This window comes from Ailuropoda melanoleuca, chromosome 17, assembly GCF_002007445.2.
Source record: "Ailuropoda melanoleuca isolate Jingjing chromosome 17, ASM200744v2, whole genome shotgun sequence".
Classification (NCBI taxonomy): domain Eukaryota; kingdom Metazoa; phylum Chordata; class Mammalia; order Carnivora; family Ursidae; genus Ailuropoda; species Ailuropoda melanoleuca.
In genome coordinates this window covers 25,946,202-25,970,333 of record NC_048234.1, presented here as the reverse complement: position 1 = coordinate 25,970,333, position 24,132 = coordinate 25,946,202, and the positions used below count along the sequence as shown (strand labels likewise).

At 39.8% G+C, this 24,132-nt stretch overlaps 1 protein-coding gene across 17 annotated transcripts in view; it reads left to right on the top strand.

Moving 5' to 3' along the window:
- Window positions 1–24,132, top strand: part of TRPM3 (transient receptor potential cation channel subfamily M member 3) — a 774,831-nt gene that overhangs the window by 530,605 nt on the left and 220,094 nt on the right. For all 17 annotated transcript variants that reach the window (XM_034646697.1, XM_034646707.1, XM_034646703.1 and 14 more), the window contains exons 4-6: window positions 6,796–7,009; window positions 9,898–10,022; window positions 23,676–23,847. In XM_034646697.1, the coding sequence (XP_034502588.1) occupies window positions 6,796–7,009; window positions 9,898–10,022; window positions 23,676–23,847 (511 nt within the window). The remainder of the gene's footprint in view (window positions 1–6,795; window positions 7,010–9,897; window positions 10,023–23,675; window positions 23,848–24,132) is intronic.

Here is a 24,132-nt window from a genome sequence, read left to right as displayed (position 1 = left end):
CTGCTCCAGAGTTTAAGGCAAGTTGCGGGAACCTGTTGTACACAGAAGTCAGTTACAAGGTGAGTGTCCGTAACCTTCATTCAATTTTCGTTTATTGGTTTTTCTGCCGTACCAGGTGATTTTCCACAATTTAGTCCTCACAGTGTCCTGTGAGGTGGTCAGGATCACCCCCATTTCATAAGAGAAGGTTCCCAAATTGGCCGAATGACCTCACACGCCTGTGCCTGGTGCTAGAGTGTGATGCTGCTCGTGACGGGAAGGTCTGTAAACGGAAGCTCATCTCACCACGTCGGAGTTCTGCCCAAGTGACAAAATGTAGTATACCCACCTGGAAGATTTCTTGTTATTTGTGAGGTGATCCCTTAGCAATCAATGTGCTCACAGGTGGACAGTCAAAATTGCTTATCTTGTCCACCAAAATAGCTCCTACTTTCAAGTCACATTGACCACTTATTATTGCTCTGGGGAAAGCCATTAATGACCTCGAAGCTGCTGATTCAGCACATGAGTTAGCTGTCATATTACAAGCACCTGGAGAGTTCCCCGACTACCCTGCTTGTTGTGGGGATAAGAATATAATTTAAAAATTGACATCTTCGGATCATCATCAAGTGTCATTTTATCCCTTAGTTTTAATTAGCCCCCTCCCCCCCCAAATCATTTGAGTTACTGAACCATAACAATGACAAAAGCAATTAATGGATTCATTTAAATTCTTCCTTTAAAAAAAATCTTGCCTTTTGTTCTCCAGGGATTAGGTCATTGGAGATAATTTGAGTAGCTGAAAATGGCTGTGTTTTCTTATTTATTGTAGCCGGAGTAATTTCTCCAGTATCTCCCGCATTCCTCTCTGTGAGTTTCATATAAAATATTGAGTGTTCTTTCTTTCTTTTTTTTAAGATTTTATTTATTTATTCAACAGAGATAGAGACANTTATTTGACAGAGATAGAGACAGCCAGCGAGAGAGGGAACACAAGCAGGGGGAGTGGGAGAGGAAGAAGCAGGCTCCCAGCAGAGGAGCCTGATGTGGGGCTCGATCCCAGGACTCCGGGATCACGCCCTGAGCCGAAGGCAGACGCTTAACCGCTGTGCCACCCAGGCGCCCCTATTGAGTGTTCTTTCTATCCTTTGGCCCAATGAGAAACACAGGACACCACTTAGAATCTTTGGTCTAGGGAAGTGTTGTAATCCTTGTTTCTCATGCGGTCCCTGGAAAGCTAGTCAGAAACACAAAACCACAAGCCCCACCCCAGACCTACTGGATCGGAACCTGCATTTTTGACAGGGTCCCCGGGTGAGTTGTGCACATTAAATTGTGAGAAGCACAGCTCCACCGAGAGTTTTCAGTGCAGCTGTCGCTTTAATAATGAACTAGATCAGTGGTTGATTATTAGACAGCTAGCTCGGAGGTCCCAGTACTCACTTTTCCTGGCTCTCCTTGTCCTTCCTAAAGCAGAACAATTGAACGCAATGATTTCTAGTTCCCATGATTCCTAAGATACTTTTTTTTTAAGATGTTATTTATTTATTTGGCAGAGAGAGAGACAGCCAGCGAGAGAGGGAACACAAGCAGGGGGAGTGGGAGAGGGAAAGGAAGAAGCAAGATCTCAGGACCCTGGGATTATGCCCTGAGCAGATGCTTAACGACTGAGCCACCCAGGCACCCCTCTTAAGATACTTCTAAGTTCCCTTCCATTTCTGAGATTGACTACTTCATAGCCAATATGAAAGTTTTATCAAAAATCACGGTCAGGTCAAACATGGCCCCTGCCCTCAAAGATCTTGCAACATGGGCAGGTAAAATTGACAAGTGCAAGAAACAACCAGGAAAAAAAATCCAGTTGGGTTAGGTTGAGAGTGATGCTGTGTCGATATGAGTTTGCATTGTCAGGAAAAGTCAGTAAAAGCCTTCGATAGATAAGAANCCTTCCATTTCTGAGATTGACTACTTCATAGCCAATATGAAAGTTTTATCAAAAATCACGGTCAGGTCAAACATGGCCCCTGCCCTCAAAGATCTTGCAACATGGGCAGGTAAAATTGACAAGTGCAAGAAACAACCAGGAAAAAAAATCCAGTTGGGTTAGGTTGAGAGTGATGCTGTGTCGATATGAGTTTGCATTGTCAGGAAAAGTCGGTAAAAGCCTTCGATAGATAAGAATGATTTCTGTAGATGAGAAAGGGAGAAACTGGGTGGTCTAGGACTTAGGGAACAGCATTAGCCAAATGCAGAGAGAAGTGGGGAAGCACCTCTAGATGGGGTCAAGCCAAATTAGGGAGGACCAGGACAGGCAGAATGAGAGTTTACATATAATGTAACACTTTGAACTGAGAAATAGTGAGATCAAAAAGAAATTGGGGAGATAACTGTCTGTTGGTGTCTTGCTGAGGGCAGGGAGTTGAGAAGCCTTTCGGAGGCTGTTGCCATAATCCAAACTGACATCCTAGTAAGGAGAATTTTTTCCTAAAGTGGCAACTGAAAAGCCTGGTTGAGAACACTCTTTTCAGAAACGGATCATTAGAACTTTGAGACTGCTTGTAGGTGAAAGAAAAGGAGAAGAGAGGGGCATTTTTACNGGCAGAATGAGAGTTTACATATAATGTAACACTTTGAACTGAGAAATAGTGAGATCAAAAAGAAATTGGGGAAATAACTGTCTGTTGGTGTCTTGCTGAGGGCAGGGAGTTGAGAAGCCTTTCGGAGGCTGTTGCCATAATCCAAACTGACATCCTAGTAAGGAGAATTTTTTCCTAAAGTGGCAACTGAAAAGCCTGGTTGAGAACACTCTTTTCAGAAACGGACCATTAGAACTTTGAGACTGCTTGTAGGTGAAAGAAAAGGAGAAGAGAGGGGCATTTTTATTTTGAGGTCAAGAGCAAGGACTCTGCAGTCAGCAAACCTAGGCCATGGATCCTGTCATTACCACTAACTATCAGTTGAACTTGAGAACCTGATGGATCCTTTCTGTCCCCCAGCAGTGAAATGTGGATGACACCAACCTTCTCATTACTGGGAGGACTCATGATAATGTATGTGCTGGAGCACAGTAAATACAAAACAATCTTGATTTGGGGTTTGGGGAAAGGGGTTCTCAGTAGAGTTAAGAAACTGAGAGCAGAAAGAAATATATGAAGAGGGCCCACCAGCAATGTGACCTTACACAGACCAGACAGCGAGTGCCTCTGTTTCCCTATCTGTAAGGCAGAGCTGGGGCCAAGGTGATCCAAGGTCGTTCATTCCCTACTAGAGCACTCAGAGTAACAAGAGTTCTGTGATCACGAGCAAGCTTCTCTCAACTAGGAAGAAGATTAGGCTGCTTCAAAAGGAATTTTAATACATTCAGTAGATTTTTTTCGGTCATTTTCCTGGGGTTCTTTTTTTCTTTTTTGAAGGTATAAGAGGGTAACTTAAGGTATAAGAGGACAGTAACTTAAAAAACAATTTTTTCTTTTCCATCTCCCACACTAAGCATTTTTGTTTGTATAGTTTGGAAGCCTTGGGAGTCCCAGCTCTAATTTATTTTACTAAATATACTTTTCTGGAATTAGTCAAAATGACATAAATTCAATTGAGCAGGGCCGCCAAATTTTAACTACTCGAGTTGAAGGTATAAGAGGGTAACTTAAGGTATAAGAGGACAGTAACTTAAAAAACAATTTTTTCTTTTCCATCTCCCACACTAAGCATTTTTGTTTGTATAGTTTGGAAGCCTTGGGAGTCCCAGCTCTAATTTATTTTACTAAATATACTTTTCTGGAATTAGTCAAAATGACATAAATTCAATTGAGCAGGGCCGCCAAATTTTAACTACTCGAGTGGCATAGATGCAGTGCACAGGCACAGAAAACATTGTATTCTTTCATCTTACAGCATTTATTATCTAGATATTGTTCTTAGAGTCACTCAATGAGCTAATAAATATAACAACCAAGAGATAATAACGTAGCCTTTATTTAAGAAACACTGTGCTTGCTTCTACCAGTGCAATACCCACTCTTCAGCCCCAAGGCTCCTTGCCGGGCACAAAAATGCACAATTACTGAAAATTCCTGTTGATACATATCGGAAGGTTCTTGCCCTCTGCATTGAAAGGTTGTCCACAAAATATGCCACTTCTCTTATTGTAAGCTCTAGTTAAATTCTGTTGGTATAATGTACTTAGCTAAAATTGCCAACCCTTACCCTTTCCGTTCTGGAATTGATTGTGGTTGCATAGATTAAATTAATATAGAACCAGTTTATTAGATTCCAACACCTCTTTGAATTTCTGATATATGTATGTAGGAAACTTTAGCTCTTTGCTATTTCTTGGTGATGCAGTTAATGTTGTCAAGTTGCTTTCCTTTTTTCTTCTACTTTGCATCACGTTTCAGCTAAATATTTTTAAAATGCATTTTAACAAAAGAATTGACATCATTTCTGAGGGTTTTACAACAATGGGGTCTCCTAGATCCAAAAATATGCTTGATAACTTCCACCCAGTGAAATGCTGTATTGTCCTGTGCTTTAGCTCTAGCCCTTCCCACCATGCATTGGATATTGTCATCATTTTATAGTCTATACCCAGTGCTTTTTTAGATTTACCGTGTATTTGCTACTGTCTTTGTTAGGGATTCTTTCTTGTATCCCAGATCATCCATTTGGGATCATGTAATTTCTCCCTGCTATCTATATTTTTAAGTTTCCTTCAGGGAAGTCTGCTAGAGATAAATTCTCAGTTTGGGTAGTCTGCAAATGTCTATAAGTTGCTCTCATCTTTGAAAGATATTTGCGCTGAATATAGAATTTTGCACTGACAGATAATTCCTCTTGGCACGTTGAAGACACTGACTTGTGGCATCCACTTTTGCTGTTGAGGAATAGACCTTCTGTCTCACAATGACTGTTTCTTTGTAGGTGATTTGTCTGATTTTCTAGCAGCTTTTGAAGGTTTTTTATTTCCCTCCCTTTGGTGTTCTCTGGGAGGATCTCTGAGTGGTGTTTGTTTTTATTTATCCTGCTTGGGATCCATTGACATTCCTGGATCTGAGAATCTGTATCTTTCAATATTTCTCAGAAATTCCCAGCCAGCATCTGTTCAAGTATTGCTTCTTGCCCAGTATCTCTTTCACTTCCATCTAGAATTCATATCATCTCCTCCAAGGTCTTCATTTTGCTTCTGTTTTCAATTCCTTTGTCTTTCTAGGGCTGCATCTGGTCGATTTCTCCGGTTTTGTCATTAGCGTGTCTAATCTGTAGCTTAATTTTTCTATTGTATTTTTCGTTTAAATTAGTACATTTTTGTTTCTAGATGTTGCTTTTGCTTCTTTTTCAGAGGTATTGGTCATTCCCCATAGTCTATTGTTCCTTACTGAACATTCAATAATCTCATTTGTGTTTTTAACATATTAAGTATAGCTATTTTATATTCTCTGAATATTTCAATATCTTTGAGGATCTTATTCTGCTACCTGTTATTTCTTTTGGTTCTCATTCATACTGTTGGATTTCCTTATGTAAGACGTGATTTTATTTTTTTACTATGAAATGTTTCTTTTCCCACGGAAGCTCTCCAAGCTCTAGATTCAGGACTTAATTCCTCCGCAGAGGTTTTGGATTCACTTCTGCTGATTATCTGGAGCCATTACCCAGCCAGAACCATTTTAAAACAAATACTCTGGTGTTTTTCAAGCCACGCCGATAGTGTGAATGTGGATCAGAGCCTTTGTGAGGGCCCCCTGGTTTATAAATAATCAGAGGGGAATTTTTTCTCCTCAACTGCTCAGAACCAAGGTAGAAGCAGGAAGACTTCTTGCTCTCCTCTTCTGTGCATCAGACTTTTGCTCATCTTTTTCTTCCTTACACTTGAGAATGGAGCCCTTTAAAGGATCCCAGCTTACATGGGGTCCCCTGTTAAACTTGTCCATACTGCATAAAGCCAGTAAAGCAGGTGCCCACATCTGCCAGGGTTTAGCAGAAACCCTCAAGTCCAAAGCCTACTTTGGTCCTTCCTTGTCTCCTGAGGTTCCAGCTTCACTTCGTTTGGGAATCTGAATATTGGCTCTTTTCCTGCCCTCTCAGCCATGCATTTCAAAAGGCTTTCAGATATATTTGCCCAATATTTCAGTTGTTTCCAGCTAAAGATGGAAATCTTTATATAATTAAACTGAGACTTAAATGAGTATGTATATGATTATACACATGTTTATTATTGTATGTATTTACAGCATCTCATTTATATATACTTAGTATACTTATTTCCAGGTGCGTCTGCTAATACCTTGAAATCTAATATACACTTTAATTTTTTTTCGATTATTCCACAAGAATGACTGGCGTGCCTTTTGTCGCTTGTCTTCTTTAAAAGATAAAGAAATATTTGGTATGCAGTTATTATAGATTAAATACATATAGTCAGCTGTTACTTTGTTTTAAAATTCTCATTACATGAGGTATAACTGCAGAATTTTTCAAAATCGCTCAAAGTAACAGGGTCACAGAAACAGTTCTGTGTAGGCCCAGTGGGTATAACTGGGAAAAGTTGTTCTTGCACTGCGTTTTAGAAAATCAAGCCATTTTAAAAGTTTGTGATAAATCACAATTTCAAGAAAACCTTTAAAAATGGTGAATCCCTTCATCAAATGAAGACTCTCTTGGGAAAGAAAATGATTTGCCTTTTTTCAAAAAATCAGATTTCACATGAGAGGTTTTCTCCAAGTACTGCACACGTCTGGAATTGGTAAAGATAAGCACCCTGCCCCCGCCTGTCTAGCCCTGCCCTGTCTCCCTAATCGGTGGCCCTTCTTCTTCCAGTACGTGCGAGTGTCCTTCGATACAAAGCCTGATCTCCTTCTGCACCTGATGACCAAGGAATGGCAGCTGGAGCTTCCCAAGCTTCTCATCTCTGTGCACGGGGGCCTGCAGAACTTTGAACTCCAGCCAAAACTCAAGCAAGTCTTTGGGAAGGGTCTCATCAAAGCGGCCATGACAACTGGAGCGTGGATATTCACGGGAGGGGTTAACACAGGTAATTGGAAGTTGGACCAGAGAAAAGCAACCTAAGGCCATGAGAATGTTGTAACTAAGACCATTTTCTCCTAAGGCTAAATATATTTGTATCCCCCACCTCATCTCTCATCCCCGTGTGTCCATATTTGCTTCTCCACCAAGAAGAATTACTTACACCTGAGAAACAGGTTGGGATGTTTAATACTCGACTATACAGAATTTGTTAGAATTTGTAAACATGACTAATGGAATTTCACAGGATATTTTCAATACCTCAGGTTGCCAGAGAAGCATCCAATAATTTTTTTAAATAACCTTTGCTCTAAATTGGAAGCCCTGTGTCTGATCTTTAAGTGATTTTAAGTTTGAGGCAAATAGCTTTAATCGTCGTAAAATGCCCATTACATCTGGGACATAAATTGTGACAGTGAAGTCTGGAGTACTGTGTGTTTATTATTTAAAATAATTTATTAAATCAACCCGCACCAATAGAAGACACATCACACTCTGAATTCCAAACATTTTTTTTCTCCTCCCAAGTGAGTTTCTCTATATTGTGATACAGGTAAGCTGTCAAATCAGTTCTCACAAAGCCGCTTACAGTGCAGTGCTTACATGCAGCACATTATTAATGTGCACGAGATAATGGAATGGATGCCTGTAAATGGCTTTGATGTATTTCGCCAGCCTGAGTCAGGAGGGCCGACTGAAAATGCACAAGTAATTCTACAGTAAGTTCATTTAAACTTGGTTTGAGGCTCTAAGTCTGTGCAACCCGCACACACTTGGAGTTGGAGAACAGTCTGATTTAATAGTAATAATTTTAAATAAGAAGTTGTGTCAAGACTGTGTATTCACTTGTGTGCAGTTTGGGTAGTATTTGAGCAAGACCTGCACTCAAAATTCTCCTCTATACCTAGAATTTGTGACCATCCAGCTCGCGACGTCGTAGGCGCATTTGAGCTGTGAACTCTGCTGACCGCCCGGGCTCATCATTGTTCTGTGAATTCCTGACTCAGTCTGGAAACTGCAATGATCTTAGAATGACCTGCTCCGTCAGCTCTTTGCTGTTTATTTGGTAGTAATCAAACATCTACAGAGCCGTTATCTTTCAGTGGCTGTTCGGGCTTTAGGCTCCCGCTTTCCTTCAGCGGAGCGGCCTCATTCACGCGTGACCGTTCAGTCTTGTGTTTTCCTGGCATCGTCTGCACCGCGTCTATAGACCCACTCAAAGATTTCTAAAGGTTCAAAAGAAACTCTTAACAGTCTTCTGTTTCTGGGAACTTGGAACGTTCTTTATTACTTTCCTTCTTTCATGAAATGCACCCAGTATCAAAAGAAGACGTTACAGCATGAATACTGTAAACCCGAGTTCATCTTGGCCTCACCCCAGGCTAGCGTTCAATCCAATACCCAAGTTAGGTTCTAATGGTGGCGTCTCAGATTAGGTAAGAGGTAGCGGTGGGATTGTAGTTGATGGAGAGCATACCATGAGGGTAAACTTGTCCCTGACGGGCCTTGAAAGGTGTTTTGCATGTAAATGGGGGGAAAATGAACACTGATATTCCCAGCTTACCTCTTGTATTTTTTTTTTAACCATTACTCTATTTTAGAAGATCCCTAGATAAGCTCCCAAGTGAAATTGATATTCTTGTCAACACTGCCAGCATGGCTCAATATGGATTAGTGCTATTTAGACTATTTGATTTGATTTTTTTTAAAAAAGGAGGGTCTTCCTGTTTGATCTTATGAATATCTCAGAATGGCATGATTCACACATGTGTCCCCTCTCCCATGATTAAATTGCCTGGTGCGTTTTCCGTGCTTGGTCAGTTCCGTGCAGTGTTGGAGCCCTTACTCTGCGCTAGCACCTGAGGCATGTGAAGGTGAAGGAAGATGCTGACCCCCCCCAACCTGCCTCATAAGGAGTTTACCCTCATATGTGACTGTGACTCACAGAAGAGTATGTTACGGAACATACCGAGCATTTCAAGATACGCAAACTGCAATGCTGCTTAAAGGGAGAAAAAAATCAAATCCAACTCAGCCTTCCTATAGGAGATGCACTAGGTGTGACTTTTTCCTTGAGGAATGGGTGGAATTGTGATAAGTGGATACAACTTTTCTTAGAGAATGTAGTTTACATCTTCTCTAAAAATGATTACTTGGGAGGGAGGTTAATAGATTAGAAATTGCATCTTCTTTAAATGCAGTTTATTTTTATTAAAATATAAGCAATAGGTTCCCTGCCATCTTATAAACTGAATATTTTCACTTATAACTATGGTGAGGAAGGCCATGGTAATGGGGAAGGCCATGATGACAGAAGAGGAAAACAATTAGAATGATGAAGCTACAAAGCTGTATTTATATATTTTCAACATAAATTTTCCATAGAATATGCCAAGGTTTTCTTTACAAGTATGAAATCGAGGTTAACAAGATCTGATCTAAGTAACCACTCTATTTGAAGGACCCTAACTCATACACAAACTCTGGTATTGTTTCATATAATATTCTGTATGGTGCTTTTTATAGGATATACTCGTGTATTGGTTCCCAGCCATATGAATCTCATTATAGTACAAGAAAAAGATTCCCTAAGTTTAAAGACTTGTATTTGTTTTGTTTTGTTTTTTAAAGATTGGATGCTTTTTAATTTTTTTCTTAGGAAAAAAATTAAAGTTGAATGAGAAATCCATTGCCAGATTTCATATACAAGTTCCACAAATGCATCTGACATTAGAGCCACAAATTTATGGTCTCTTCTGAACATTTATGTAGAAATGTGTCAAAATTTTATATTCAGTGCATTTAACCTTGCGAGACACATTTATCATAATTTCCTTTAGAACAATGTAGAGTAATTGCTTTAAAAGAAAGGGTAATACTTCTTTTTCCTCTTAGGTGTTATTCGCCATGTTGGAGATGCCTTAAAGGACCATGCGTCTAAGTCTCGAGGGAAGATATGTACCATAGGCATTGCCCCTTGGGGAATTGTGGAAAACCAAGAGGACCTAATTGGAAGAGATGTAAGTCATAGAAACCGCCCCTGTCCATGAGTTCTCCTAGAAGGGATATCAAAAGAGTAAAATAAAGTTAGAATTCAAAATATACATATTGTAATACTCTTTTGGTCCCCACCTCCCAAAATGAAATTCATGTGAGGAATAGTTGGAAGACCATATATTTTCCAAAATCTATCTATATAAACTTCAATGTCAATTCTTACAATCAGAAAAGATCCTAAGTAAGACTTACTAACTACCCTCTTGGCTTGAATCAAACAGTGGTCTTTCCTTACCCATCAAATCTTACAAGTGCTCTTGGCGCAGTTTGGTTGAGATTAATTAACACAAAGTAACATAAAGCAATGTGAGCTCATCGACTGTCACGTTAAATGGGGACCTTCACACCCAAAGCCTCCAGCTTCTTTATTGAGTGCCCTTCAGCTAGCTCAGGAAAGCTCCAGGGGAAGATTCTTTCCATTCCAGCTGTAGTTTCCCCAGGTGACCTTTCATTCACTGAATGCTTGGGTAAGGAGTGGGCACAGTTGGGTTCTTGATTTCCCGCCCAGAAACTCCTCAGAAACCCTTGACCAAACTCAGCAAGGTGCCAACCTCTCTCCTTCTCTCAGGTTCAGAGCCTCACACTGACAGATCAGTTTTTGCCAGAGAGAACTTACCGTATTTTTTCTGAGTCATCATCTTCCTTCTGTTTCTTCTAGAGTTTTGTTTTGTTTTGTTGTGTTGTGTTTTGTTTTGTTTACCACACACAGGTTATCCCCAACCTCCTTACAGGGTTTTCTCTCCTACTAACTACCAGACTTTTTCCCCTATATAAGACTTCTCAAAATTCCAATTGATAGAAATTGTAGTTAAACTATATATATGATTGCCATACTTTATTCACTGCTTTTTTCCCCTAATAATTTTAACAATTTATTATTGATCATTGCATCTCTACATAAGGTCAATATAGTCTTCTCCTCCCAATCGAGGCCTGCCACAGGCTATAACAAATGTACTCAGTAGGTTTTCCAAGTACCATGAGGTCTGTCTGAACCCAAAACTCAAAGAGCTTGAGAATTAACTAAATCGCTTCTTCTATTGTGCAGCAATATAGTAAAACCATTTTATTTTAATGCAATATAGCCTCTGCAATTTTAATACAATGCAAAATACCTTGAATATAAAATCAAACATCATGAAATGCAGTAAAACACTCTTTAAGGCCTTTCAGTGGATAAGAGGCATCCTTATCAATGCTACACAATTACCTGTGGAAACACTAATTTATCTAGAAAACCTGGGATAAGAAATGAGATGTTAATTTTATCAGTGTAATAGTCTCTTAACTAAAATTTACTGGGTGTTTTACATCACACACAACTTGATTATCTCAAGCAGCAATTTCCAAAGTGATATGCAGGCAGAACTGATTGGAAAAACAAGCATTGCTAATTTTTTTTTAGAGTATCTGAAACTAGTCTTTGATGAAATATACTTGGGTTAATGCTTGCCTCAGATTCCAAGCTGGCTTTGAAGTTGATGGTGAACTAGAACAAGTGCGTTTTATTAACAAACGACTTAATTATTTAAAAATGTCGTGATGATTCAGAAGTCATTTTTAAATGTTCATTGCTTCAGGATCTCTATTTGTAAACCTGCGTTACATTTATTCAGTTTTTTTGGGTGTGGGGGGAAGCCATTTTGGAACTAAGCTGATGATTTCTTTATTAAAGATAGAGTAATCAAATAATTACCTCAGTTGCCTGAACATTTGCAGACAATGCTGACCTACTGCCTTTCTGTGTCATTTTGTGTGTCTTGTAAATTCTAGGTAAGCCCAGAAAGACAGTACTTAGTCCCATTGACTTGCCTTGCTTAGTTGAAAGAATAACCCCTGATTCATCTTCCTCCAGCTCGAGCTCCTTTCCTCTGATTTCACCTCCTCTTGCGCTCCTCCTTTTTACTCTTATTTTCTTTCTACCCATTTTTCTTCCCGGTTTGATGCCAATAGGAACTTACAGAGGTCTATGCCATTGGGGCTTAGTCACATTGTCTGACTTCCCAATGAAAAAAATAGTCTTGATCCCCACGCAGAGGACGGAAGGAGCCACTCATGTTCAGTAAAATGTGCACAGTCATTCTGCCTGATCACAGGGGGCTAATAGAGGCAAACCGTGCCTCACAACGATATAAGCGAACCCACAGAGAGACCATCAAGACAAGGATTGACATTGACAGATTATAAAGAGCACGGAAAAAACAGCTGGATTTCACTTTCCTAATAAATCTGTGACTAAAATCTATTGAATTTCAACCACTTTGGTACAACCCCCCCCACCCAAACTGGGGAGTTGGAATATGCATAGGATTTCTCAGGCTCTTGTATAGCAATAGAATTTGTCCTTCATGTTGTAAAATACTTGGACCAAAAGTGCTGTTTTTAGTGTACAGGATATATGACACAGTTTGAGGGAGATTTTTATATGTGCTAACTATTCTAATGTTAAAAAGGAATATGGTGCTAAGTTGTCACAAAAAGAAGTCTTTGAAGAAAATATTAGTGGTCACATTTGAAAGTCCCCCTAAAAATCACTGAAGTGGAAGTATCTGATAAACTTCTTAGGCAGTTTTAAGAATTTTCAAAGCCTAATTTAGTGCCTTCTGTCCTTCTCTTCCCATTTTATAGAATCAAACTTACAGTAATAAACATCAGGAAAATAAACCTTAGAGCATCAGACATCAGGTAGCAGAGAAAAAAAAAATCTAACATATTATTAAAAATCTTTACCACTTCAGAATTCTATCAGATCGTATTCATTTTTTAAAAATTATATTTTTGGTCTAGTCTATGTCTATATTCCGGAATAAGGCTGAAGTGGCACAAAGTAAATGTCAAGGGAAATCTAAGAAACTTACTTGAAATAAAAATATAAGGATAAAAGAAAAGCTCCATTTCATGGGGCGCCTGGGTGGCACAGCGGTTAAGCGTCTGCCTTCGGCTCAGGGCGTGATCCCGGCGTTATGATCAAGCCCCACATCAGGCTCCTCTGCTGTGAGCCTGCTTCTTCCTCTCCCACTCCCCCTGCTTGTGTTCCCTCTCTCGCTGGCTGTCTCTATCTCTGTCAAGTAAATAAATAAAATCTTTAAAAAAAAAAAAAGAAAAGAAAAGCTCCATTTCTTATGCCTAATATCCTAGTACGGTAAATTTATTTCCAAACTGATAGAATATAAAGATCTTTTTTTTTTTCTGTGGGGATGACTCTCCAATGAGCACTTTCAGAAGCTGAACATTCAGGTGGTTCTATAGTTATTTTATTGGTAGAAGCGGTAGACACAGCAGTTACTATTCATGCTAGCGCTGATTGTCCCTTTGGATGAGCACCGGAAAGGCAAAGACTAGTCCTAAACATAAAAAAGAAAAATTAACTTTCTCCTGGGTCTGCTTCTAGAAATCCTGAAGCACCTACCGCCCTTCAAGTCTTATCTCTTAGCTAGACCTTAGGTGAGGCTTTACAGATATAGGACATGTATCTTTGGCTTCTCAGAGCTCATCTTAGAGCCTCACTTGTAGCAGGTCCTCTGGAAATATCGATGAAGACAGATTGGGCATGATGAAATTCAGGCTATAAGGAAAATTAATGTTACGTAAAAAAAAAGTAATGATACATCTTACCTAGTTCACAACTTTACCACAATTTCATCTTCACACACGTCCCTAAGCTTGATCATACTTTAGTAACTGTAAAGGCATTTTTAAATCAAGCATCTAAATACAAAACTATTTTCTTATGTATTAAGAAATTACATCTCTTAATGTAATTAAGAGATTACATCAAGGGTGGGAGATGGATGGTGAAGCTTCTACGTATTGGATATGGGGACAAAGAAGACTGGAATGAGAACAGGCTTTTCTGTAACCCCTTTGAGAGATGCATGATCCACCCAACTGAGTAATGAACTAGCCTTGGTTCTTTAAATTTAAATACTCCTACTCTGTTTAATCAAACCTCCAATTAATAGATCAAAACAACAGAATTTGGTGAGAAATAATGTTATGAATACTGAGATGGTAACAATTTTTGTTCTGCCATTAAAAATGAAAATGAATATTGTTCGGCCATCAAGTTTTATTACTTCTCTGTGATTTCTGCATATGATTCCTACTGCCCTGTTCTTTTATTACAGCCCATAATCTACTTTTCAGTTAAACTGAGCTCAAGGCTCACTTCCACCAAGATGTCTTCCATGACTAACTTTACCCATAATGTCATATCCCTGATTATTAACTCTCTTACAACCATCCTCTTCCCCAATTTAGGTAAAACTTCCTCAAAAATAGAAAGTAAATTGTTTTCTTTGTTTCTTGTGAACCACTAATATAATACTTTGCATGAACATGAGGTACTGATCTGTGACCTAAAACTTTGTAAGAGTTGATTCCTTCATCTCTAAGTGGACTATAAAAACACTTGCTCTAACTTTATATAACTTGTATGAGTATAATCGTAATAATAGTCATTACAACTTATTGAGCTCCTATTTGAGGAAGCGCTCTGTGATTGCATACATTAGCCTTATGAAGTATGTATTATTATGTAAGGAAACTAAATAAGGGCTAGAACCAAGAGCCACTATTTCCAAAGCTCATACGCTTAACTAGTAGTATGCCAAGTAATATATAAGAAAATATTTAATGATGTTTTTATTGTTAGTTGAGATACTGGCAAATATCATATGCCTGTAAATTGAACTAAGAAATAGACCATAAGAATGACCACAACCCTTTTCTTTGTCCCTTAGAGACTCTTGATCTGGATAGATGATGAAAGTATCCCCATTGTCAAGTTAGAAAAGAACTTCGATTGAATTACAATTCTTACATGATTCATTGTAGCCTTACATTTCCCTACTTTAGAAAACAGTCTGACCAGAATTGTTTCAGGTAATTGAGCAGTTCCTGAAACCTTTATAATTTGTCTTTTCTCAAATCTAGGCTAACAAAACACATGCCAAATTAAAAATGCAGACATGGTCATAAGAAAAAGCACTTTTCATTTTCACTTGAGGATGAAAATTGTATTTGGGAAGATTTCCAACACATCATCTTATGTGGTTATTAAATTATCATGACATTCAATGATATCTTCTATTTTCCCCTAAACTGTACATTTATTCTCAGATTTTTATAACCTTTAAGAGTTCTTATATTTAATTGGAAAGTATTCTTTCGATGCCATCTTTGTATTTCAAGCCAAGAAAAATCAAGTTTAATAACATACCTGATTGATAATTCTCATGTAGTTATCAGCTCAGTGTCTTTGTCACCTGTTTCTAAAGGAAGCCAAATATGACTTCATATTGTAAGCTCAGAAAACTTCCCAGTAATGGTTCTCTCATGGACTTTATTGGACTTCCATGTCTAGGTTATATAAGATGTTTCCAGAGGATGAGAGAGGAGAAGTTCAGAGACAAGGAGACTCATCCAAGTCTGTTACAGTCATACAGGAGCCAACTCTAGCTAACCCTAGACCACATTCCAATTCTGGGCTGCATTCAATAACAAAGGGAATGCAGTTTCAATGAAGATAGTGTTGAGTTTGGATTTGGATATGTTGATTTCAAAGTTGCTTTGAGATATCTATGTGAAGAGTGTCCAGCAGGACAGTAAGTTCAGGAGGTGGAGTCTTACGAGCAACATCTGGCTGTATACTCAGACTCGGGCCACATCTGCGTATAGATGACAATTAAAGCCATTGTGGTGGATGGGATTGCCAAGGGACTGTGTCTGGAGTGAGGAAAAGGAGGGCCTACACCTGTATCCTGATGGTATCCAATATTTGATGGTTGAGCAGAGGAAAAACAGCCTGCAAAGAAGATGACAGAGAAGGGCCAAGAGGTAGACACAAAACCAGAGAGTGTTATGGAAGCCAAGGCAACAATGTGCTTCAGGAGGATGGAGTGAAGGGCAACACCCGGTACAACTGAGATATTGAGGGGGATGAGGACTTGGAAGTGTTCGTTCCTTTTATCAAAACAGGTCTCATTGGCATCACTAGTCAAAACTGTCTCAGAAGAATGATGAAGGGACAGGTCACAATTCAATGTGTTTCAGAGGGAGAAGTGAAAAAGTAGAGATGGCCAACAGAAACCAACCTTTTAGAAGTTTGGCTGTGACAAGAAGTAAGTAGCTGAAGGGAGCTGTAATTTGAGGGATTTTTCTTTAAGAAGGGAGAGACCCGAGTTTGTTTATATGTTGATGATAGGGGAGAAAATAGGGATAGTGAGAACAGAATTGATGAAATAAGTCCTAGAGTGGCCCTGAGGTGATGGGGTCCAGAGCTAAAGGGGATAGGAACCATCTGTATCCTTATAACTAAAGGAGAAGAGAAAAAAGGATATATGAAAAGGGTTGGTGGCAGGATATTGAAGTTTCAGCGTGGAGGTTTATCATTTATCACTGAAAAAATAATAAATAACAATAATCATAATAGCAACACTTTTGTTGAGCTTAATATGTTTCAGCACACATCATAGACGGTCATTTAATTCTCATAATGGCATTCAGGAGTTGTTGTTTTTAGTATCACTGTCATCCTTCTGTGTCTGATGGTAAAACTAAACACAGAAAGATTAAGTAAGTTGCCCAGTGTTACATGACTAATAAGTCACATAGCTGGGATTTCATCCTATGCTATCCAGCTCCCAAGACCACATCCTTACCCATGATGCAATACAACTTCTCCATAATCAGAGCAGCGATCATTTATCTGAGTTCATATGTGCATCGTGCCATGCATTTTGTATCTCATTATATTTACAGTACCCCTGATGAAGTGGTTATTATTATTACTATTAATCTCCATTGACATACGGAGATGCTGAGACACAAAGAACAACCTGCTTTGGGTCACCCGACCGGCAGGCGTGTAGGTGTGGGGGTCAGGCCGTCTGCCCAATGAGAAAGGATGGTGTGAGGCATCAGACATGGGCAGTGAGAGTGAAGGATGGCGGCCATAGACCCAGCAGAGAACAGGAACCAGAGCTGACTGGAGCCCAGGGAGGATGCAGGGAGGCATTAGAGGTCACAGAATTACGATGCACCAGCAAATCCAGAATAGAAGGAAGAGAATACATTTTGAAGTCTCAAGATAGCAATGATATACTATTGTGTTATCTACTGCTATGTAACAAATTACCCCAAAACTTAATGGCTTGACACAACATTGATTGTGTCACGGTTTCTGTGGGTCAGAAATTTATTAGTAGCTTATCTGTGCGGTTCTGGCTTGGGTCTCTCTTAAGGTCGCAGTCAAGATATCAGTTGGGGCTGCATCATCTAAAGGATCGAATGGGGATACAGTACCTTTTTCCAAGATGACTCACTCACATGGCTGTTGGTAGGAGTCCCTCCCCATGTGGACCTCTCCAGAAGGCTGCTTTATTATGACAGCTGGCTTCCCCCAGAGTAAGTGATCCAGAGCTAAAAGAAACCCTTTTGTGACCTAGTTTTGCAAGTCAACACACCATCACTTCTGTTTTATTCTATTTCTTAGAAGTGAGTCATTGAAGACCGCAGACTGGAAGGGAAGATTTTCACAGAATTTTTTAACATATTTTATAACCACCCCACTGATACATGGTGATTTCTGAAGCGAGTAACCCCTTTTAGAACTTAAGGGCCTTTTTCCACCGCAAATAGGCCCTTAACCTGGACAGTCCATGGCTTCACTCAGGACAGGGCAAAGGGAGGTGAGCCTGAAATGAGGATGATATAACCCTCTGCAAGCTCATGAGTTGAGGGACATGTTTTGAAAATGCTGCAGAAAGACATCATTGTTCCACCTGTGGATTTTAGCGTGAATTATGCAGCTGAGGTACCAGGGCACTCTCCGGGATGGGTGCCTGGTTTGCTGGTTTCTTGTTTGCATAGCTGGGCAGAGAGGCAGCATCTGGGTTTCATATGACCCTGCTTTATACCTAGACTTGCAGCTGAGCTGGCTGAACAGGAAACAGCCAGCCCAGCATCCCTGCTAGCACAGGCCTCGCTAGGATTATGAGGACACACAGTGCCTTTCTTTATTCGGTTTTCATCTCCTCCTTTCAAGTCTCTGTGTTCCTTGTTCTCAGACACAGAGGATGCTGCCCAAGTCTCAGCAATATCCCCTCATCTTTCTCAGAAACGCATGCCTGATCCTAAGAGAACCTTGCCCATCCCTTTTGTTTCTCTTTCTCCAAAGCACAAACCCCATCTTGCCACCTGCTGCTGCCTCTCCTGACCTCTGCATACTCTACAGTTCTAGATGACTCATCCGGAAATAATCCGATCAGCTGTCATAAGGATTTTAGTGCTCAGCTAAACCACTGGCAAAAATGTCCAGCAGCAAAACCCACCATAATATGCTTTATAAATTTAAAATCAGGCTGGGTCCTCCATCTTCCCTCTAAATGTCTCCCAGCCTATAAAGGAATTTAAGATCTACGTGCTGTGTAAATTTAGAGGAAAGAGTGTTAGTGGGACAGATTTGGGCAAAAGACTTCACTTCTCTGAGCATCTATAGTTTTGCCCATAAAATAAGCACGGAATGGATTAATCCATGGGAAATTGTTGATCGTAGTGCCTGGCAAATACTAAGTGATCAATAAATCCTCATTTTCTTCCTGCCTAAATTAAAATCATGGTGCTGTTAGGAGGGAAAGAATGATTCGGTGTGCCACACGTTCCCCTAGCCTGCTACTTGCCAGGGGCATGTTGATACATACCTCATCAGGTCATAAGTTCAGGGATTGCCAAAGGCCTGTGATTGATGACGCAAAAACCCAATTTAGCTCAGTTCAATTCTGTTCAGAAAAGGCGTTGCAGATGAGCAAACTGCCCTTGCGTTGTAGAAAGCACTAGAAAAGGGAAGAGGCTCCAGGACAGGAGTGAACCACCTTTGTGTCCTTTTTCTGTACTAACTTGGAAGAAGCAAATGTACTTTTCAACACAGGCTGTCCAGACTCAATCTTAGAGGTAGAAAGCCCTCGGAAACTACGGTCAAGTCCTCTGCCTTATAGATGGGAAACTGCCATCCAAAAATTTCTTTCAATACGTGTAATTTGAACATTTAATGAAAGACATTACCTAGGTGCAAGATTATATGTCTCCTCAAGCCAGCACAATACTTACCACATACATTTCCTCAAGACATTCGTAATGCATGAATAGAGGAAGGAAGGAATGAGTTGAAAGACTTGTCCAAGGTCACAAATTAGTAGGTGGAGGGACTAGAACCTCCTATCTCCTGACTGCCCACTAAATACTCCTGAGTGAGACCGGAACATGAATGGAAATAGCTAGGAAAACTCAAGCAGGTATCTTAGATCAGCTCCAAAATGATCCACTTAAGCCCATCCATGGCTCAGAAATGCAGCACACTGACACTCGCCCATAAAGGATGCTCAGATTTTCCATGGTGTCTCTAGATCAATCCGCCCCTGGCAATGATAATGACTCTACAAGTACATTACATCAAGGGCCTTCACCTTCAGTAATCTCTTTTTTCCAAGATTTTTATTTATTTATTTTAGAGAGAGAGAGAGAGAGTGAGAGTGGAGAGAGGGGCAGAGGGAGAGGGAAAGAAGCAGACCTCCCACTGATTGCAGAGCCCGACTTGGGGCTTAATCCCATGGCCTAGATCACCACCTGAGCGGAAACCAAGAGTCAGCTGCTTACCCGACAGAGCCACCCAGGTGCCCCCACCGTCACTAATTTCTTAAACAGCTTCTATTTCATTGCCTCTTTGTTTCAGAGTCAAGGTATACAGAGGCCTTGGAACTAGAATTCTATCAGTCAGCCAGTACAAAGTGATATAGATGTATTAAAAAGGGCAGAATTCTCCCATCTCCCGCTGAGGGACAAGAAAGGGACAAAATGTCATTACTTAGAAGTAGTCCCCATGATACCCAAAGAGTGCAAAGTGTCTAAAATCCATTTCTAAGCAAATTTCCCTTCTAGGTATATACAATTCCATATTTTCCAATAATGAAAGGTCACATGATATGTAGGCCTTTCAGTTGCCATTCAACCTTTATCAACCCAGATTCTGCATCTGAAATATGAACATGGAAAATTATTTGAATGACTCTCTTCTTAATTCCCTCAAAGATGGTACCTAATCTGGACCATCCTATATTCTTAGGAGAGGTGACCCATTATGTATGAGCATTAGGGCTTGATTCTCTCAAAAAACAGTGGCTAAGAAACATGCTAGAGGCATCTAACACACCTACAAGACCTAAACATGTCACAGCTGTTCTTGCTAAGCTCTCACGTGAGCACGCGCATACACATACACACCCATTTCCCAAAAGCCCTTTTTTGTGAGCTCTTAACAATGCAAGTGGATGCATTACCTCCAAAATTTTGTCAGAGGGAAGAATTCATTTGTATTCATGTGACACAAAGGCATTATTTTTTTTTTCCTATTTGAGAACCATAACAGGAAGATCAGCAAGTCTTTTGTAGATATGCAAATTATAACTCAAACAAGAATAGACTGTTGGTATGTTTGTCATGAAGAATATTAAGTAGATTTTGTAGGCAAGTTAGACCAAAATGTATTCCTCTGGAAGTATTTGGGAAGTTCTTCCCAACTTTGCAGCTTGTGCATAAATAATTCCAGAGCATCGCCCTCTTAAATGGCCTGAGAGGAGGTAACAGAGGAAAAATACTCTGTGTGTTTTGCTAATTGATTGCTCACTTTTTTTTCTTTACTTAAATTGATCGATTCAAATCTCTTATGGAAAACGGAAGTCCGTGATTTGTCTGTCATCATGTCATTTTGGTCACTAGCTTGCAATTGGAAGATAAGTTTATAGTTGGTAAAATAAAGCTGAGCCTGGGAAGGAATTCACATTTATAGATTGCCTGCTAGGAACCAGGCAAAGTGCCAGGTGCTTTGCACCTATAATCTCATCTAACCCCCATGAGGTAAGTGGTTTTCTCATTTCCCTTTTATAGATTAAAAACGTGGGCCTCAGATTTACACAGCCACTAGCAGAACTCATGGGATTCAGACAGATTTCCATGGCTCATATGTTCAGGATTCTGCAGGATTCAGCAGATCTTCCTCCAGTGACAACAGGAAAATAAATTAGGGCATTTTACTTATTTTTCAGATGTATATCCCCTCTTGTGCAGCAGACAAAAATCTCTGCCAAAATATGACCACATATAACTTATCTTCATACAAGATCAAACAAAATGGGGAGCAGTAAGATGAAGAAATTAAAATTCACGAGTGATACTGTAAACTTGACCGTCTTGCCATGACTGATTCAAAGGAACAGCATTTCCAAAGAGCTGGTATGCCATGTTCCACATGAAAAGAAGGTCAAAACTCAGAAGACTGATGCCCCACTATCCTTAGAATTCTGTGGTGGAGGAAACAGACATATAGAATAAAGTTAGATGATTTAATGATGTTCTGTCATTCTCAGGTTGTGGTCAGTATGTCAGTTGGTCCAGAATTATTTTCAGTACCTTATTCATTTGAAAATTTCATGTTCACTGATGGTCTTTAATCAGGTTCCCAGGAATTAGAAAATGTGTTCTCATGTCTCAACTAGAACAAGTATTTAGGATTCACTATCACACATAGTTTAACCTCTAGAAAATTCACGGTTCCCTGCCTCTCCAAGAAATAATTTGGGCCTTCTTCCTCCTAGGCATGGAGCCTTGGGGACCTTCTCAGAAAATAGAGAATAGTAACTAAAGCATTTTCTTATGTACAAAAGCACAATGCGGAGGCACTTTTAAGAATAGGCGAAAGTCCTTCTACTAAGCCTCTTTCAACAAAGCATTAATATTTATTAACTTGCACTCTGCTGTAGAATGAATGTTTTATGACCAAAAATGAGTAACAACAAAATGGGAATTTCAACCACAAGCAACCCACTCTTCCAGTGATAAAGAACTCAGGATGGAGTTAGCAAACCACTGTTTCTGTATTTTGGGGGACGCTCGCGCACTCATCTAGACAAAGGAGTAATTGAATACTGCTCCTTTACTGGAAAAAATCCCATCCATTACTGGAAACAATAATCAAAAAGTTATGAGCCTCCTTTATCACTAAGAGTCAACTAAAATGAAGCTATGAATTAATGTTATATTAATGCTACATTAACAAGACATACATTAAAAGGAATGAAGGATATTTCAAAAGCTCAAAATTACACACTTTAAATTTAGATTAGATCAACTCCCAACCAATTCAGAAAAGAGAGGATTCTCTTTTTTTTTTTTTTCCAGTTTTGAACAAAAGCATGCCTGTCTCAAGTTTCCTGTCCCTTCATTCACTATGTATTGAGTAGACTGTGTGCCAGGCACATAGAAATGGACTTTGAAATCAGAATCCAGATCTTAAAAAATGACTTTTATGAGATCTTTACTATTAAAGACTGCCCTTACTAAATCACTTTGTAATTTCTTTAACAAACTACTCAATCTCACTACAGCTTTTCATGGTGAGTTATCACATACTGAAAATGAACAAGAGCAGCTCCACTCCATAATTAATGGACATACCGCACAGAGGCACAGAAATAAAAACCCACTGGCATTTATTTCTGCCCTGTCAATTCTGATGATTCAGTACAGGGATAACTGTACTGGGCCTTGTAACAATGAGCTTGTTGAATGTTCCTTCTCATAGTCTTGAGTGAAGTCTCTACCTAAATATTTTAGGAGTGGATTTCCAAAACATCATCTTGTTTCCATCATGTCTAAGCAGTGTGGGGGAGGGAAACACGCACAGATTGTGGAATCAGACCTGGGTGTCAGTGCTGGTTTTGTATGTAAGAAACTCTTGAAAAACCTATTTTATCTCCAATTCCCTTTCTCCGTCTATGAGGTAAGAGCACCCACCTTTCAGGACTGTTGCAAGGAATATGGATAATGTCTATAAAGCATCTAGAACTAGCAACTCTAACTCACGATAGGTTTTGCTTTTCTTTTGCTTTCAAAAATCTGAAAGACTTACTGTGTTTTGAGTAATATAATTCATGATGAAATTAAAATAATGCAACAACAAAGACAGACATGAAGATGTTGATTCACGCTCATCTCACAAGACACGTGTCTGACGTTCAACATTTCCACTTAAATAAGGTGTCTAATAAGAACAGTGTTGATTTTTGAATTAACAGACCTTCAGATGACTGAATGGGCTTGACTGAAAAGATCACCCTGACCCCAACCCCCTCGCCAACCCCACTCCAGAACCATGATTGCTCTGCTGTGCCCCTGGGAGTATGGACATCGTGGAGAAGAGAAAGAAAAAACAAATAGAGTAAACGTTAAAATTACTTGTGGTTTATCAGCAAGTGAAAGATTGACCTTACAATGACCCAATCCTTCACATGTCAGTTTTTGAGTATGATGAGAGCACAAGCTCTAGCTTCTGTACTCAGCATTTAAATACATTATTCTTCAAGTATAATCTTGCTATGACTGGGGAACATTAACCATAAAACTTGCTACCCACAGTGCCATTAGGAAGAGGATGTAAACTCTGTTTTCACTGTACCAAAGAATTGATTTATCCTTCTCTCTCTGTTTCCTCTCTCTCTGGTTCTCCTTTTCGTATTTTGCTCTTTTTCCTCTAACTTCGTCCTCTTCCTTTTGAAATCCCGCAGGTCGTCCGGCCATATCAGACCATGTCCAACCCCATGAGCAAGCTCACTGTTCTCAACAGCATGCATTCCCACTTCATTCTGGCCGACAATGGGACCACCGGGAAATATGGAGCCGAAGTGAAGCTGAGGAGACAACTGGAAAAGCATATCTCTCTCCAGAAGATAAACACAAGTAAGTAGGCTACTGTTCCCACTGCCGGGCCTCATAGGAAGCCTGTGGAAAGTGAGAAACCACGGTACACCATGTGGCGATATTATAAGAACTTGGGCACGTTTCAAGCAGGGAGCATTATGAATCTGCTGGGCCAGTGGGTAGAACCTGACGAAGTTGTCTGGGGGAGGAGGACTGGACACGGAAGACGAGGGATTCCGTGATTAGTGGACTAGCACTCATTTGTCATACGCGAGAAACTCAACCCCATCTGGGGTGTGTGCGTGCAGATACGCTTTTCTTTCC